Source organism: Peromyscus californicus, unplaced genomic scaffold (genome assembly GCF_007827085.1).
Source record: "Peromyscus californicus insignis strain IS unplaced genomic scaffold, ASM782708v3 Scaffold_4__1_contigs__length_199733344, whole genome shotgun sequence".
NCBI classification, from domain to species: domain Eukaryota; kingdom Metazoa; phylum Chordata; class Mammalia; order Rodentia; family Cricetidae; genus Peromyscus; species Peromyscus californicus.
Window position 1 is genome coordinate 187,399,706 of NW_026294562.1, and position 17,173 is coordinate 187,416,878.

The 17,173-nt window shown below is 47.7% G+C and overlaps 1 protein-coding gene across 1 annotated transcript in view; it reads left to right on the forward strand.

Moving 5' to 3' along the window:
* Nlrp12 (NLR family pyrin domain containing 12) overlaps positions 1-14,155 on the forward strand; it is a 29,809-nt gene extending 15,654 nt beyond the window's left edge. Inside the window, exons 4-10 of the mRNA XM_052713831.1 lie at positions 235-405; positions 2,124-2,294; positions 3,559-3,729; positions 6,182-6,352; positions 7,954-8,124; positions 10,768-10,938; positions 13,393-14,155. Of these exons, the coding sequence (XP_052569791.1) occupies positions 235-405; positions 2,124-2,294; positions 3,559-3,729; positions 6,182-6,352; positions 7,954-8,124; positions 10,768-10,938; positions 13,393-13,480 (1,114 nt within the window). The 3' untranslated portion in view covers positions 13,481-14,155. The remainder of the gene's footprint in view (positions 1-234; positions 406-2,123; positions 2,295-3,558; positions 3,730-6,181; positions 6,353-7,953; positions 8,125-10,767; positions 10,939-13,392) is intronic.
* Positions 14,156-17,173: the final 3,018 nt, after the last annotated feature.

Here is a 17,173-nt window from a genome sequence, read left to right on the forward strand (position 1 = left end):
ACACACACACACACACACGCACGCACGCACGCGCACACTCGCACACGCACACACAACCCATGGCCACACACACACAAGAATAATCTAAGACTGTTGGAGTTTGAGATAAGCCTGAAAATAGCAATGAGGAAAGAAATTATAAAAGGCCAAGACGCTTCCTGCGCTGTTGAATGAAATCTGTGTCAACTGTAATGATTATGTGGACTACTAAACTACACGTCGGCCTTCACACAGACAGGAGAGGAACACACTTCCTGATGTCTACAGTGCGCATCTCTCAGCAGCTGTCTGCACCAACCCAAACCTGATGGAGCTGGCTTTGTACCGCAACGCCTTGGGCAGCCGGGGTGTGCGGCTTCTCTGCCAAGGACTCAGACATGCCAACTGCAGGATTCAAAACCTGAGGTGAGTCTCAGCCTTGGCAACATGATTCTCGTGGTCCCCGCCACCTGCTCCCATGAGGCTCATCCAAGGACACACAGGGTGGTGAATCTGTGAGCCATGGCTCCTGTGGCAGTACGTTACAATGGGCAGCCTCTCCTTCCACTTTTGTTTGTGCTGAGACAGGGTTTCTCTATGTAACAGTCCTGGAACTCACTCTGTAGACCAGGCTGGCCTGGAACTCAGAGATCCGCCTGCCTCTGCCTCCCCAGCGCTGGGATTAAAGGTGTGTGCCACCAGTGTCTGGATTATAGCTTTTAAAAAAATATTTATTATTATTATTGTTGTTGTTGTATTTTTAAAATGGCAAGGAGTCACGCCATATAACACGGCCCACGTGAGAAGTTTATTGAGGGGAGAGGAGAGAGAAGGGGCAGAGAAGTCGGTAGAGACTGGTCCCTGGGGACGAAAGCAACGGAAGAGAAAGAGATGAGAGCCAGGCATGGCCTGCCCTGTATAAGGGAATGTAGCAAATGCACACAGGGGTGCTCTTAGTGGCTGCAGCTGAGGATGTATCCCATCGGGACCCTAAGGGCAGGCCAGTACAGATGCCTGAATGCTAACAATTATTATTATTGTTGTTGTTGTTATTTATGCATATGTCTGCATATGAGGAGGACAGAGGGGTATTATAGATCACCCGGAACTAGAGTTATAAGCAGGTATGAGCTGCCTGACATGGGTCCTCTGTAAGAGCTATATATGCTGCTAACCACTGAGCCTTCTCTCCTGCCCCACAACCTTGCATTTTGAAGCAAGCTCTCAAACTGAACCTGGAGCTTACCCCTGGAATCCACTTGCCTCTGCCTCCTAGGTGCTGGGCAGGAGCTCTACCACTGAGCTGCACCCCTAGCCCCTCACTGGAGGGTTCTAAGCCGAGGCTCTACCACTGAGCAGCACCCTGCTGAGGATAGAACTCAGGTCTTCAGTTTACCCACTGCACTCTCTATCTAGGCCCCCATAACACTGTTATGATTGTTTTTTTTTTCTTTGTTTTTTTAAGACAGAGTCTCACTGTAGCCATGGCTGACCTGGAACAAAAAAATCCCATACTACGCCACTACCACCCAAGCTTTAACAGCGTCTCCTTTATTTTCTTTCCTTCTTTAAAGGTTTATTTTATATATATATATATAATTCTGTCTGCATGTTTGCCTACATGCCAGAAGAGGGCATCAGATCTTGTTATAGTTAATGAGCCACCCCATGATTCCTGGGACCTGAACTCGGGACCTCTGGAAGAGCACCCGGTGCTCTTAACCTCTGAGCCATCTCTCCAGCCCTAATTATTTATTTATTTTTCTTTGTCCTGAGGATAGAAACCCAGGACCAGAAATGTGCAACTTAAGGGCTCTGCCACTGAGCCATATCAGATAAAAGGGGGAGGAACAACCCAGGTATGGTGGTGCACATATTTAATCCCAGCACTCGAGAGGCAGATGCATCATCTGTGAGTTCGAGGTCAGCCTGGTCTACTGAGCCAGTTCCAGGACAGCCGGGGCTACATAGAGAAACCTTGTCTCAAAAATCCAAAAATTGAGAGAGACAGAAACAGGGCGAGAGAGACACAGAGACACGGACACACAGAGGCAGAGAGACAGACAGAGACAGAAATGTAAGGCAGAGAATTCCACAAGAGCTCCCAAATTAATGACTTGGTTCCATCTTCCTTCTCACCTCAGGCTGAAGAGGTGTCAGGTCTCCGGATCAGCCTGCCAGGATCTGGCAGTGGCTCTCATCGCCAACAGGAATCTAATCAGGCTGGACCTCAGCGGCAACAGCATTGGGGTGCCAGGCCTGGAACTGCTCTGCGAGGGGCTGCGGCACCCCAGGTGTAGGCTGCAGATGATCCAGTGAGTGAGTGGTTCTGCACTAGGCAGCGGTGTTCTGCCCCGCCCCCAACTCTTCTTCCTCCCTTTTGCTCCTCCCCCTTCCCTTTAAATCCTATTAGCATATTGTTGCTATTAGCATAATATTAGCATATTAATTGTACATATTTCTGGAACTCAGTATCTCATCCCCCACCACATCCCTGCTCTCTCTGTCTCAGTTTATTAAGACAGGGTCTCGCTGGGCGGTGGTGGCGCACGCCTTTAATCCCAGCACTCGGGAGGCAGAGCCAGGCGGATCTCTGTGAGTTCGAGGCCAGCCTGGGCTACTAAGTGAGTTCCAAGAAAGGCGCAAAGCTACACAGAGAAACCCTGTCTCGAAAAACCAAAAAAAATAAAAAATAAAAAAAAAAAGACAGGGTCTCATGTCGGCCAGGCTGACCTCAATCTTGCTAAGTAGAATAAGCTGGCCTTGAACTCATCCTTTTTATCTGTATATATGCTGGTAGTGTGTTACCTCGCCGAGCCTTCAGTATATTTCCGTGTGTATATCATTTGCACAGATCAAAACCCAATCCCCCTTTTCCCGATATCCCCAAAAGCTTCATTTAAAAAAAAAAAAAAAGAAAGAAAAGAAAAAAAAAACATAGAAAAGGTAGATAGATTTTTTTTTTTTTTAATTTTTGTTGTTAAACTTGACTTTTGGTCTTTTGAGACAGGGTCTCACTGTGAAGCTGTTACTAACCCGGAACTTGCTATGTAGATCAGGCTGGCCTTGAACTCACAGAGATCTATGTGCAGAGCTCTGCCTCCCCAGTGCTGAGATTAAAGGGGTGCATATGATCACACCCAGGCCCAAAAGACTCTTTAAAAGTCGTTTGGCCGGGCGGTGGTGGCGCACGCCTTTAACCCCAGCACTCGGGAGGCAGAGCCAGGTGGATCTCTGTGAGTTCGAGGCCAGCCTGGGCTACCAAGTGAGTCCCAGGAAAGGCGCAAAGCTACACAGAGAAACCCTGTCTCGAAAAACCAGAAAAAAAAAAAAAAAAAAAAAAAGTCGTTTGAAGGCAGGTGTGGTGGTGCACACCTTTAATCCCAGCCCTTGGGAGGCAGAGGCTGGTGAATCTCCGAGTTCCACACTAGCCTGGTGGTACCAAACAAAGCAAAACAAACCAACAAGAAAAACCCAACCACATGGGAAAGAGAAAAAAACCACATAGGTTCATGTTAGGTGACTAAAGAGGACAGGGTATATGGGTCAGGACATGGCAGCCTCTTCACGGTCTCCCAGGCTGAGGAAGTGTCTTCTGGAGGCCACAGCTGGAGGAGCGATCGCCTCTGTTCTCAGCAACAACTCACATCTGGTGGAGCTGGACCTGACAGGAAACCCCTTGGAGGATTTGGGACTGAAGCTGCTGTGTCAAGGGTTGAGACATCCAGTCTGCAGGCTGCGCACCTTGTGGTGAGTTCTTCAAGGGCTGGCTCTTGGTCTTCATGGGCTGACTCCAAGAGCAGGTCGGTCTCTATGCAATTCAAGCAGAGAAATGCCTCAGGTGATGCAGTTACATGCCTTTAATCCTAGCATTTGGGAGACTGAGGAAACACTGTTGCTAGTGGGGTGTTTTCAGGCTCTTGGCACTTTGTTTGTTTGTTTTGTTTTGTTTTTTTGAGGCAGAGTTTTTCTATGTAACCACCCTAGCTGTCCTAGAACTCACTCTGTAGACCAGGCTGGCCTTGAACTCAGCGATTGATCGGCTTTCCTGTTCCCAGAGTGCTGGGATTAAAGGCGTGTGCCACTACTACATGCTCTTGGCGTCTTAAACACGAAATAAAAGGGAATTGAAGAGATGGTTTGGTGGCTAAGAGCACTTGTTGCTCTTACAAAAGGACCTTGGCTCGGCAGTCACAACTGTCTGTAAAGTCTCGGGGGATCCAACACTCTCTTCTGGTCACCACAACCACCAGGCATGCACCTGGTACACAGACATACATGCAGGCAAAGCACTCATAGGCATAAAATAATTTGTAAAATGTTACATATTTTTATTTCATGAGCACGGTGTGAGGGTGCTGGGTCCTCTGTAACTGGAGTTGCAGACAGTTGTGTATAGTTGGGGTTTTTTGTTTGCTTGTTTTGGGGGTTTTTTGTTTTGTTTTATTTTGTTTTTACTCTTTGGGAGCCCACCGCCAGCTCTCAAATAAATACAGAACAAGTAAGAATACTTATTCTTACTTATGAATGCCCAGCCTTAGCTTGGCTTATTTCCAGCCAGCTTTTCCTAAATTATCCCACCTACCTTTTGCCTCTGGGTGTTTACCTTTCTCCATTCTATATCTCTTTCTTTCCTTCTTTCTCTGTTGCTGCTGGCTGGGTGGCCGGCCCCTGGTGCCCTCTCTCCTCTTCTGTTTATTCTCCCTCCTGCCTTGCTATTGGCCTTCAGCTCCTTATTAGACCAATCAGGTGTTTTAGACAAAGTAACACAGTTTCACAGAGTTAAACAAATGCAGCATAAAAGAATGCAACACATCTTTGCATCACTGAACAAATATTCCACAGCATAAAAGAATGCAACACATCTTTAATATTCCACAACAGTTGTGAACTGCCATGTAGATGCTGGGAATTGAACCCAGGTCCTCTGCAAGAGAAGCCGGTACTCTTCAGCGCTGAACCATCTCTCCAACCTCCATAAAATAATAATTTTAAAAATAAAAAAAAAGGAGATTTGATATCAGGGCCCAGAAAGATGTCTCACCAGGTGAAGGCACTGGCCATCAAGGCTGATGACAGAGTTCAACTCCCTGGATCATTACGAAGGAAGGAAAAAATGATCTCCACATACATACCCGTCAAGTACTAGGACTGAAGGCTTGAGACACATGCCAGTCTTATTTTTGTTTGTTTAGCCAATAAAAAGAAGTTTTACTAAAACATAACTGTAGGGGCTAGTGAGATGGTTCAGTGGGTAAAGGGACCTGTCACCAAGCTGTCAATCTGAGTTTAGTGCCTGGGGCCCACACTGTGGAAGGAGAGACGGACTCTTGCAAGCTGTCCTGGAACTCTACCCACAGTGGACTCCTGCATCAATTAGCCATCAGGAAAATGCCCACAGGGGCTGGAGGGATGGCTCGGTGGTGAAGAGCACGTGGTGTGCATGCACACAAGGTACATCCACAAAGTATTTTGAGACGGGGTCTCATTGTATATCTCTGACTAATATGGAATTTGATATGTAAACCAAACTGGCCTTGAACTCACAGAGATCCTCCTGCCTCTGCCTCCTGAATGCTGGGATTAAAGGTGTATGCCACCATGCCCAGCTCACAGAAAATAATTTTAAGTGTAATTTGAAAATCATGTATATATTTATGTAATCCAATACATAATATCATATTTGCATCTTGAACAGGGTTTTTTGTTTGTTTGTTTTGGTTTTGGTTTTTGAGACAGAGTTACTCTGTATAGTCCTGAATGTTCTGGAACTCACTCTGTAGACCAGGCTGGCCTTGAACTCACAGAGATCCACCTGCCTCTGCCTCTCCGGTGCTGGGATCAAAGATGTGTACCACCACCAGAAGACTTAAATAGTTTTTTGTGTTTTCCTTGTTTTTTTTTAGGGGGGGAAGGGGGTGCTAGGAATCAAACCCAGGACCTTGCACTTACCAGGCAAGTACCCTACTTCTGGGCCACACCCACAGCCCCTGGCTTTTTGAGCTAGAGCTTTACTATATATCTAGGCTAGTCTCTAATGGAGCATCCTCCTGCCTCTGTCTACCAAGTGCTGGTGGGTGTCACAGGTGTGTGCCACACAGCTTGCTGAGAACACTGAACTCTGAAGATAGAGGGGCAGAGGACAGATTCAGTGTCCCCAGGAAATCCGCCCATCATGCTTACTGAGCTGGCTCTTTCTCAGGCTGAAGATCTGCCACCTGGGCCAGGCTGCCTGTGAAGATCTGGCCTCCAGCCTCAGCATGAACCAGAGCCTGATGGAGCTAGACCTAGGTCTGAATGACCTTGGGGATCCTGGAGTGCTTCTGCTGTGTAAGGGCCTCGGGCACCCAGACTGCAAACTCCAGACCCTCCGGTGAGTGGGATTCCCCATTCAGCATCCCTGCCCTGTCTTCTTTTCACGGAGGCCATGGTGCCTCCCATTCCACCAGCTCCAGCTACAGAATCTTGCTGTCCAGATTTCCTGCCACCGGGGGCCTTGACACAAGTCACTGACATCCTCGGACATTGCCCTTCTGCTCTGTTGTCCATTTAATTTCTAGGGAAGGTTGACTCATCTTTCAGGTCTCAGAACAAATACTGCTGACCGAGTGTACCCTCTACTCTAGTTGGCTTTCTGTTACTGTGATAAACAGCATGGCCAAAAAGCAACTTGGGGAGGCAAGGGTTTATTTTAGCCCACAGGTTATCACTGAGGGGAGCCAAGGCAGAAGCCTGAATCAGAAAAAAATCACAGAAGAATGCTGTCTACTGGCTGGCTCCCTCTAGCTTGCTCTGCTGGCTGTTTTTATATAGCCCAGGCCTCCTGGCCTAGGGATAGACTACCCACCATGGGCTCCTGCATCAATTAACCATCATGAAAATACCTACCGTGGCTTGAGAGAAGCCTCAGCAATTAACAGCACTTGTTGCTCTCACAGAGGACCTGGGTTCTGTTCCCAGCACCCACATTGTGGCTCACAACCAACTGCCTGTAACTGACCACCTGTAACTCCAGTTCCAGATCTAACACCCTCTTCTGGCCTCGGAGGCACCAGGCATGCCTGCTGATGCGCGTACATGTAGGCAAAATACTCATACACATTAAAGTAAAAATAAATGTTTTTTTTTAAGGTGTGTTCTTAGCCTAGCGTGGTAGCGCATGAATTTAATCCCAGCACTTGGGAGGCAGAGGCAGGAGGATGTCTTTGAGTTCTAGGCCAGCCTGGTCTTTAGAGTGAGTTCCAGGATAGCCAGGGCTATGTAGTGAGACCCTGTCTCTAAACAAATAAATTGCCCTGGTCTACACAGATTGTTGGGCTTCATAGTGAGAGCCTGTCTCGAAATAAATAAATCACCCTGGTCTACACAGAGTGCTTCAGAACATCCAGGGCTGTATGACTCAGAGGGAAAAGGTGTTTTGCTGGCAAGCCTAATGACCTGAGTTCAAATCCTGAGACCTACTAGGTGGAAAAAGAGAACTCCCACAGATTGTCTTCTGAGCTCCTCACAGACATTGTGGCAAGCCAGCATGTGTACAGATGAACACACACACACACACACACACACACACACACACACACACACGCACACACACACACGCACACACACACACGCACACTACTTTGTGTGTGTTAGGCACGTACTCTATCCAACCCTCTCTTCCTTAAATTTAAAAAGTGCTATTTATTTGGCTTTTTGCCTACATGTATGCTTGTGACCAAGTGCATGCCCGGTGCCCACAGAGGCCAGAAGTCCGATTTCCATTGCCTGGGACTGGAGTTTCAGCCAATTTTAATCTGCCTGGGCCCTTGCTTCCGGTCCTGTCTTCCTCTCTGCCTTCTCCCCCTTTCACTCTCAAAGGTGGGCAAAGCCATCCCCCTGCACCCAGCATACAAGTTTGCCACTTAAGCCCAGCCCCGGTGACATTACCAAAAGGCATAGGGCAAACTCAGTTTAGCCATCCCTCCCTTCTAGGTTGGGCATTTGCCGACTGGGCTCAGACGCATGCGCAGGGCTTGCCCGTGTGCTCCAGGTCAACACTTGCCTCCGAGAGCTGGACCTCAGTTTCAATGACTTGGGAGACAGGGGCCTGTGGCTGCTGGGGGAAGGACTGCGGCACCCGTCCTGCAGACTCCAGAAGCTGTGGTGAGTGTTTTCCTTGGGAGGAAGGGGACAGGAGTAGAGCGGGGATACTAACAGAGGGAACAGCTTTTCCTTTTGTGTTCATGTGCTGCTTCCCTGAACCCTTTGGAAAAGGCAAACGTAGATGAAAAGACAGCGTGTGGGTTGGGGAGGTGAGTCCGTTCAAAAATTCCCTGCCTTGTAGACGGAAGCTCTGGGTACCATCCCCAGCACTGCACCAGTTGGTCCTGACGGCTCCTACCCAGTAATCACAGCGTTTGGGAGGTGGAGGCAGGCGAATGAGAAGTGAATAAATAAATGTTTAAATCCTTTTATTTGTTATTTGAGACGGACTTACTATGTATGTAGCCTTACTCATTATGGAACTCACTATGTAGATCAGGCTGTCCTCACACTCAGAGATCTCCCTGCCTCTGCCTCTAGAGAGCTGGGATTAAAGGTGTGCACTACCACACCTGGCCTTTTTTTCTTTTTCTTTTTTAAGTGTGCGAGGCGTAGACCCAACCACTGTGCTTAAGGGGCACAGATTGCTTCTGTTTCCCATCAGGCACTGCTCCCAAAGGTTCTTCCCTTTGAATTGTTATACACGGACAGCCAGCTTGTCTCTGTGCACAGAACTAGGGGACTGAACTCAGGCTTCACAAATGCTGGACAAGTGTTGGCGCATCCCCAGCCTTCTGCTTTGAAACAGGGTCTTACAATATAGCCCAGACTGGCCTCGAATTTGGAGTCCGCCCATTAGCAACTTGACTTTAGATCTCCAGAACCAGAGCTCAGGTGGAAAGAATCAACTCCATAAGGCTGTTCTCTGACCTGAGCCACGGCTCCTATGCACACGTACATACACAGAACAAGAATTTAAAATTTTAAGAGGAGCTGGAGAGATGGCTCAGTGGTTAAGATCATGGTTAAGACCCAGGTTCTCTCCCAGCACACACATACACGGCAGTTTACAACCATCTGCCACTCCAGTTCCAGGGGATCTGATGCCCTCTTCTGGCATCTATGGGAACTACATGCAAATGGTGCCAACACATCCGTCGGGAACAACATCCACATACCGGAAATATAAATAAACCTCAAGGCCATACTATCCTGCATGTGACTGATCTCATCTGATCTCAGGAGCTAAGCAGTGTCGGGCCTAGTTAGTACTCGGATAGGAGACAATGTATTTGCTGGGCAGTGGTGGTGCACGCCTTTAATCTCAGCACTCTGGAGACAGAGGCGGGCAGAACTCAGAGGAGATGACTCAGAGGTTAAGAGCACTGGCAGCTCTTCCCAAGGTCCTCAGTTCAATTCCCAGCAATCACATGGTGGCTCACCACCTGTATGTAATGAGATCTGGTGCTCTCTTCTGGTGTGCAGGTATACACGCAGGCAGAACACGGTAAACATCATACATACATACATACATACATACATAAACAAATAAAAACAAGTGATGAACTTTGGTGGTGTTTAGAAACTTCTAGAAAAAATGAGGCATTTATTAATTTGCATAACTGAAAGACTTCAGGCATGGCTTGATTTGGGCATCTTTTCATCTATGTGGATGTGCATTTGGGCCTGCTGGTGTCCACAGAGGCCAGAAGATGCCATCAGAAGCCCTCAGAGTATCAGCTACAGGTTGTTGTGAACCAGCCAACGTCGTGCTGGAAACTTGGGTCCTCTATAAGAGCGGTTCTTAACCACCAAGCCGTCTCTCCAGTTCCTGCTTTGGGGATTTTGGGTTTCTGTGGTACTATTCTGGCTCCATTCTCAGGCTAACTCTGCTTCACGGTGGAATCCCTATAGTGCTGCTCTGTCCCAATTTACTTTTCTTTTTCTCCTGAAATAAGGTCTCTGTAGCCCTGGCTGTCCTGGAACTCTGTACATCAGGCTGGCCTGAAACTCAGAGATCTGCCTCTCTCTGCTGGGATTACAGGGGTGAGCCACTACATCTAGCCTTCCAAATCCACATCCCTAACAACCTGCAGGCGTTAGACTCATCGTTTAGAGAAGGTGTCTCTCTGGAGACAGAGAACCATTGAGGGCTGGAGCCATCCCTATCTCTGCTCTTTGAGGCCAAATTTGGCTCCAGTCTAAAACTGAGGAGCAATTAACTGCAAAAGGAAATCATTGATCCTTGACTCGAAACCGTGACGGGGATCCCGTCTATAATAACTCACGTTATTATAACTTGTTATTTATTTTTCTGTCCCCGAGTCCTCCCCTCACCCTATAGGGTTATTCTGTGTAGCCCTGAACTCAGAGTTACAACTGCCTCTGCCCACCAAGTAAAGCTAATTAGGATTACCAGCGTGAGCATGGTAAGGAGACTATTTGCTAAAGGCTACACCACTCACTAAGGAATGCATCCAGCAACCACTGGATGGGCTCATGACTGTTTCCTTTAAACTGGGTCACCAGACAGGCAGTGGTGGTACATGCCTTTAATCCCAGCACTCAGGAGGCAAAGAGAGGTGGATCTCTGAGTTCGAGGCCAGCCTGGTCTACAGAATGAGTTCCATGACAGCCAGGACTGTTTCACAGAGAAACTGTATCAAAAAACAAAAAAACAAAAATAAAACCTGGTCACCTATAAAATTGCCACCCACTGCCCTGAAAAGGCCACTTCATCCACCTTCAGCTTGTCTTCCGTAGGCTGGACAGCTGTGGCCTCACGTCGAAAGCGTGTGAGGATCTTTCTTCCATCCTAGGAGCCAACCAGACCCTAAATGAGCTTTATTTGACCAACAATGCCCTGGGGGACACAGGTGTCCGGCTGCTGTGCAAGAGGCTGAGACATCCAGGCTGCAAACTTCGAGTCCTGTGGTGAGAGATGGATCCTGATTGCTTGGGGTGAATGGGGGATTCGGGAATGCTGGGCTCAGATTTGGGAGGAGGAATACTAAATAACTGAAATGCACTAGAAACTGGATAAATAATGCTGGAGAGATAAAGTACTCGCTGCTCTTACAGAGGACCTGAATTCCATTCCCAGCACCCACGTCAGGTGGCCACATCCACCTGTAATTCTAGCTCCCAGGAATCCAACGCCCTTTTCTAACCATCATGGGCATTCCCACACAGACATACACATACATAAATAATAAAAATAAAAGAGACGGGGTAAATAAAAGCTGGGGCTATTTCCCTCCTGGTGCTGGGTGTAATACATGAGCCCAGTACTTACGAAGCACGCTAGCTGGGAGTTAGACACATCAGGTAGTCCTCAAACTCTCCATGCTCCTGCCTCAGCCTCCTGAATGCTGGCATTGCAAACACATACAGTACACCTTTGTTTCCTTCCTGTTCTTTTAAATAGGAATGAAGTCAGTCTCCGCTGGAGTCTGGAAGTTCTATTACCCACTGGACATGCTTTCCACACCATGGTTTCTGCTTCTGTAAATGACAGTACATGTTGGATTGTCCCGTGTTTCTTAAGGGTGTCAGATCCCCTGGAACTAGAGTTACAGACAGTTGTGAGCTGCCATATGGGCGCTGGGAATTGAACCCAGGTCCACTGGAAGAACAGTCAGTGCTCTTAACCGCTGAGCCATCTCTCCAGCCCCCCCGTGTTTCTTATGAGTGACTAAAGACATTTAAAATTGGGAGTAAGGAGCCCATCGTGGTTGGGAACGTATTTGATCCCAGCACTTGGAAGGCAGAGGCAGGTAGATCTCTTAAGAATTCTAGGCTAGCCAAGGCCGCAGAGAGACTCAGTCTCCAACAAGCAAACAAAAAATTGGGATTAAGGAGGCCGGAGCGATGGCTCTGTGGTTAAGAGTACTTGTTGCTCTTGCAGAAGACCCAGTTCCCAGAACTTACTTTGTGGCTCACAACCAGTTCCAGGGAATCCAACTCCAGTTCCAAGGAATCCAATAACCTCTCCTGACCTCCACTGGCACTGCAATATGAGGTTCAGTCATACATGTGTGCAAAATAGTCATGCATAAAACAGAAAAAAAGGGCTGGTGGGCTGGCTCAGCATTTACTGCCAAGCTTAGTGACCAGAGTTCACCCCTCAGGACCCTTGTGGGGTAGGAAGGAAAACATATACAGGCTGATCTCTGGCCTCCACAAGCACACCCTGGCAAACAATAGTAAAAACAAAAAACAAGTAAAAAATCCTGGCTTCACAGGAGGCTGAAGCAAGAGGATCCCAAGTTCAAGGCCAGCCTGAGCAACTTCGTGAGACCCTATCTCAAAATGTGAGCTAGGGGGCTGGAGCGATGGCTCAGAGGTTAAGAGCACTGACTGCTCTTCCAGAGGTCCTGAGTTCAAGTCCCAGCAACCGCATGGTGGCTCACAACCATCTGTAATGAGATCTGGTGCCCTCTGCTGGTCATACATGCTGTATACATAATAAATCTTTTTTAAAAAATGAGCTAGGAAGATGATGCAGCAGTAGAGTGCCTGCCTGCCTGCCTGCCTGCCTGCCTGCCTAGCATACAGAGAGCATGTCAGTCCCAACACTGCAACTAGGATTTAATTGTTTTGCACTTATATCTATCCCTGAATTCCCCAGCACTTGTACAAGGCTGAGGCCAACTTGAGATCAGTGCTCTCTGGGTACCAAACATGGCAGCAAGAGACTTTATCCTGAGTCATCTCAGTTGCCCATACCCTAAGATTTGGATTGCTGCTGGGGGGTGATGGCGCAAACCTTTAATCCCAGCACTGGGGAGGCAGAGGCAGGCAGATCTCTGTGAGTTCGAGGCCAGCCTGGTCTACAGAGAGAGATCCAGGACAGGCGCCAAAGCTACACAAAGAAACCCTGTCTTGAAAAAACCAAAGGGGGGGGGGGGAGATTTGCATTGTTAATGGAGCACACCTTTAATCTCAACACTCGGGAGGCAGAGGCAGGTGTAGCTCTAAATTCCAGGCCAGCCTAGCCTACAGAGTGAGTTTCAGGACAGTCAAGGCTACATAGAGAAACCCTGTTGAAAAAACAAACCAGATAAATGAGATTTTGATGGTTAATGATGTGTGTGTGTGTGTGTGTGTGTGTGTGTGTGTGTGTGTGTGTGTGTGTGTACGTGCATATACATGCATTCTGGTGATACTGACCAGAAAAGGATGTCAGATCCCTTAGAGCTGGAGTTATGGTTGTATGTGGAACTGAATTCTGACCCTGTGCAAGAGCAGGAAGCACTTGATCCAGGCCCAAAGGATATTTGAAAAGGAGTAGGAAAAATTACTCTTTCCGATAGCCTAAAACGCAGGCTACCAGGATGCTGTCTTTTTAGTCACCGTAGTGATGATAGTCCCATGCTTTGTCCCCAGGCTGTTTGGAATGGACCTGAACAAAATGACCCACAAGAGGCTGGCAGCACTTCGAGTCACAAAACCGTACTTGGATATTGGGTGCTGAGCCCTGCTGCAGCATGATGGAAGCGATCGCAGTGGAAGCGATCACGACCTTGAATCCCTCAGACAGCTGTGACCCACCACTTGAGAGACAGAACTTTTTAAGGACAGCTTCTGCTACATGGTGAGGTGGGGTCGAGGATTAGAAATTCAAGGTCAGGCCGGGCGGTGGTGGCGCACGCCTCTAATCCCAGCACTCGGGAGGCAGAGGCAGGCGGATCTTTGTGAGTTCGAGGCCAGCCTGGGCTACAGAGCGAGATCCAGGAAAGGTGCAAAGCTACACAGAGAAACCCTGTCTCGAAAAACAAAAAAAAAGAAAAAAAAAAATTCAAGGTCGTCCTCAGAAACCAGAGGGGGCTACATGAGACTGTCTTGGGGCAAGGAGACCCAGAAAGTGCAGGTTGACAAAAATGTTTCTTCTGCTTAAATCACAAACACTCAACCTTTGACGAAGCTCTTTGGATTTGGATGCCGACTCCATGCACATCATTTAGGATGTGGATTGGCTGGTTAGCAGGTTTGAAGAGCAGTAATAGAGAATACGAGGGGAAATTAAAAAAAAAAAAATCTGGGAGTCCCGGACATTTCCACCACTGGGCTAAGACTCCCACCTGCTGGCCAAAATATGGAACTACAACAGATTAAAATATGCCCAGAGAGGTTTTGGTGGAGTGTGTGTGTGTGTGTGTGTGTGTGTGTGTGTGTGTGTGTCAGAGAGAGAAAGGCTTCTCTGTGTAGCTTTGGCTGTCCTGGAACTTCTCTGTAGACCAGGCTGGCTTCAAACTCAGTTCTGCTTGCCTCTGCTGCCCGAGACCCAGAACTATTTGTGCACGGTGCAAGTGAATTTTCCTGAAGCAATTTAAGAACTAGCAAATGACTCAAGAATCCTTACAGATGGAGGGGTGGCCCATACTTCCCTGCCTGGGTATCAGCTGATACCTTAGACATTTTTCTAGTTTCCCACTTCATGACTCAACAATGTACGTACAACCTGGGAAACTATACACTCTCATCCCCAGAAGCTTAGGGTCCAAAGTGGGCTGGGTGGCAAATCCAAGGTTCCAGAGGCGGTAGTTCTAGGAAACTCCAGAACTGGTTATATCCACTCTGCACAGTGAGGCCTCAGAACATGGAGTGTGCTGGACACATGGATCAGTTGGAAGACTGGCTGCCTGTATGGAACCCTGAACTCTATACTGTCCTTAGGAACTATATAGCTTGAATGAGACGGGCCCATGGTTGAAAAATAACATCTGGGATTGAAAAGTGCTGTGCATAGTGGTGTGCCTTTAGGAGACAAAGGGCAGCCACTCCAAGACCAGGGTATGGAGGCCCAGTCTGAAAACAATTGACCCTAGAGAGGCTCAGAAAACTCCAGTACCTACAGGACCGCTTATAACTATGCTACCCCCAGGCCTGGCAAAGGGCTGAAACCTGTAAAGGAGCAGGCTCAAATTAAAAACTAAAGCCTGTGGCCAGGTATTATGGCACCTACAATGCTAGCAGCCAGGGGGGGCAGTCAGACCAGCCAGGTGGACTTTGGGGGGACGACTTGGCCTAGTAACATTTCAAAAGCAGCGAAACCCATGCATCTGGTCTGCCTGAGTTCCAAGATTGCTCAATCCCCTGGGCCTTTACAGCCTGTTCCAACAGTATCTCACAGGTGGCTTGGAGTCTAGCTCAGTGGGAGTTTTAAGGGCCTTGGTTCACCTTTCCCCTAAATACCTCCCACTCTCCCTAAATACCAGGATGCTTCTCTGCAGGAGCAGATACTTTATCACAGTACCTGCAACCATTCATTTGGTGAGGACTAAACCTTAGCACCTGCAAGGCAAACCGGCCCTTCAGGTGGGAAACAAGGAGCCTGGGCTGGAAAACTAGCCTCAGTCTGAGGAATTGGGGAGCCGTTTAAAAAATGGAAGGGGACCAGAAGTGTCCCTAGCACTGAGATTTAATCCAGATGCTAAAATGGCCAGCCTGGAAGGGTAGTGACTCAGACCTACATAGAAATGAGGCCCATACAGTTAGCTACATACAAATGAGCCAAAAAAACCCTGCAAATTTCCTAAAGTTAGCAAGACCTGGCTGAAACTGGGCCCTTGAGATGACCCAGCAAACAAGCATTATGACTTGAGTACCTAGGAAATCACATGGACGCAAACGTAAGTCATTCCCAACCCTGCCACACGCCAAATAAAATACAGAAAGCCAAGTGCCGAGAACCAGACTTTATTGATCTTTACGGAGTTAAAACGTGGCAACCCAAAATTGCCAACATGAAAATAAAAAAAAAAAATCACCCACATCCAGGAGATCTGATGCCTTCATCTGGATTCATGCTTGTGCTGCAGACACATAAGTTTAAAATAAAGTCTTTTAAAGCTAAAACTGACCACTTGGTTCTCCAAGCCTGGAGTTTGCATTCGTATCCCCCTCCCATCGAATGTATTGATAGTAAGTGAAGGAACACTGAAGAGTTCAAACCTTAAGGGGCAGACAGGGGCCTGTGAATTGGCGCTCACAGGGGAAACTCAAATGTCGTAGCACTTTCCACTGAATCCAGAATAGTGCTGCGCATTTGAGTTCACCAGATGAGCAATTCCTGGTCGACATAAGTTCCAGATGTCTTCTCCACACAGCAACACAAAATAGAATACAAACCTTGACAGGGGCCTGTGAATTGGCGCTCACAGGGGAAACTCAAATGCCTAGCACTTTCCACTGAATCCAGAATAGTGCTGTGCATTTGAGTTCACCAGGTGAGTAATTCCTGGTGACAGAAGTTCCAGATGTCTTCACAGCACACAAAACAGAATGTAAACCTTAAGGGGACAGGTGCCTGTGAATGGTGCTCACAGGGGTAACTCAAATGTCGTAGCACTTTCCACTGAATCCAGAATAGTGCTGCACATTTGAGTTCACCAGATGAGCAATTCCTGGTCGACATAAGTTCCAGATGTCTTCTCCACACAGCAACACAAAATAGAATACAAACCTTGACAGGGGCCTGTGAATGGTGCTCACAGGGGTAACTCAAATGCCTAGCACTTTCCACTGAATCCAGAATAGTGCTGCACATTTGAGTTCACCAGGTTGAGTAATTCCTGGTCGACAGAAGTTCCAAATGTCTTCTCCACACAGCAACACTCAAAACAGAATGCAACCTTAAGGGACAGACGGGACTGTGAATGGCGCTCACAGGGGTAACTCAAATGCCTAGCACTTTCCACTGAATCCAGAATAGTGCTCCACATTTGAGTTCACCAGGTGAGTAATTCCTGGTCGACAGAAGTTCCAGATGTCTTCTCCACACAGCAACACACAAAATAGAAGCACTTTCCATTTAAAGGCTTGGAGAGGGCCTCCATTTTGAGTATGGCTATCTGGAACACTGCAAAACCTGCAATTAAGAGTCTAAAGAATGTTATTTGACTGTGGAAGACAGTGCGTTAGGAGCCAAATTCAAATAAATTCTGGACATACATGCAATGTAGTTAAATATTGTAGCCCTGTGTGGTGGTGCCCAACTTTACTCCTAGGAGTACCAGAGGCAAGCAGCCTCTGAAAACAGGATCCTTAAACACTAACAAGTTAGAGGAAACTCAAGTGGTTGAGGTGCCTTTCCCCATCCCCAATAAGTAACTTCTGCCATTAGACAAATGGCCGCCTCCTGGGCAAGCAGCTGGCTTCCTGCTTC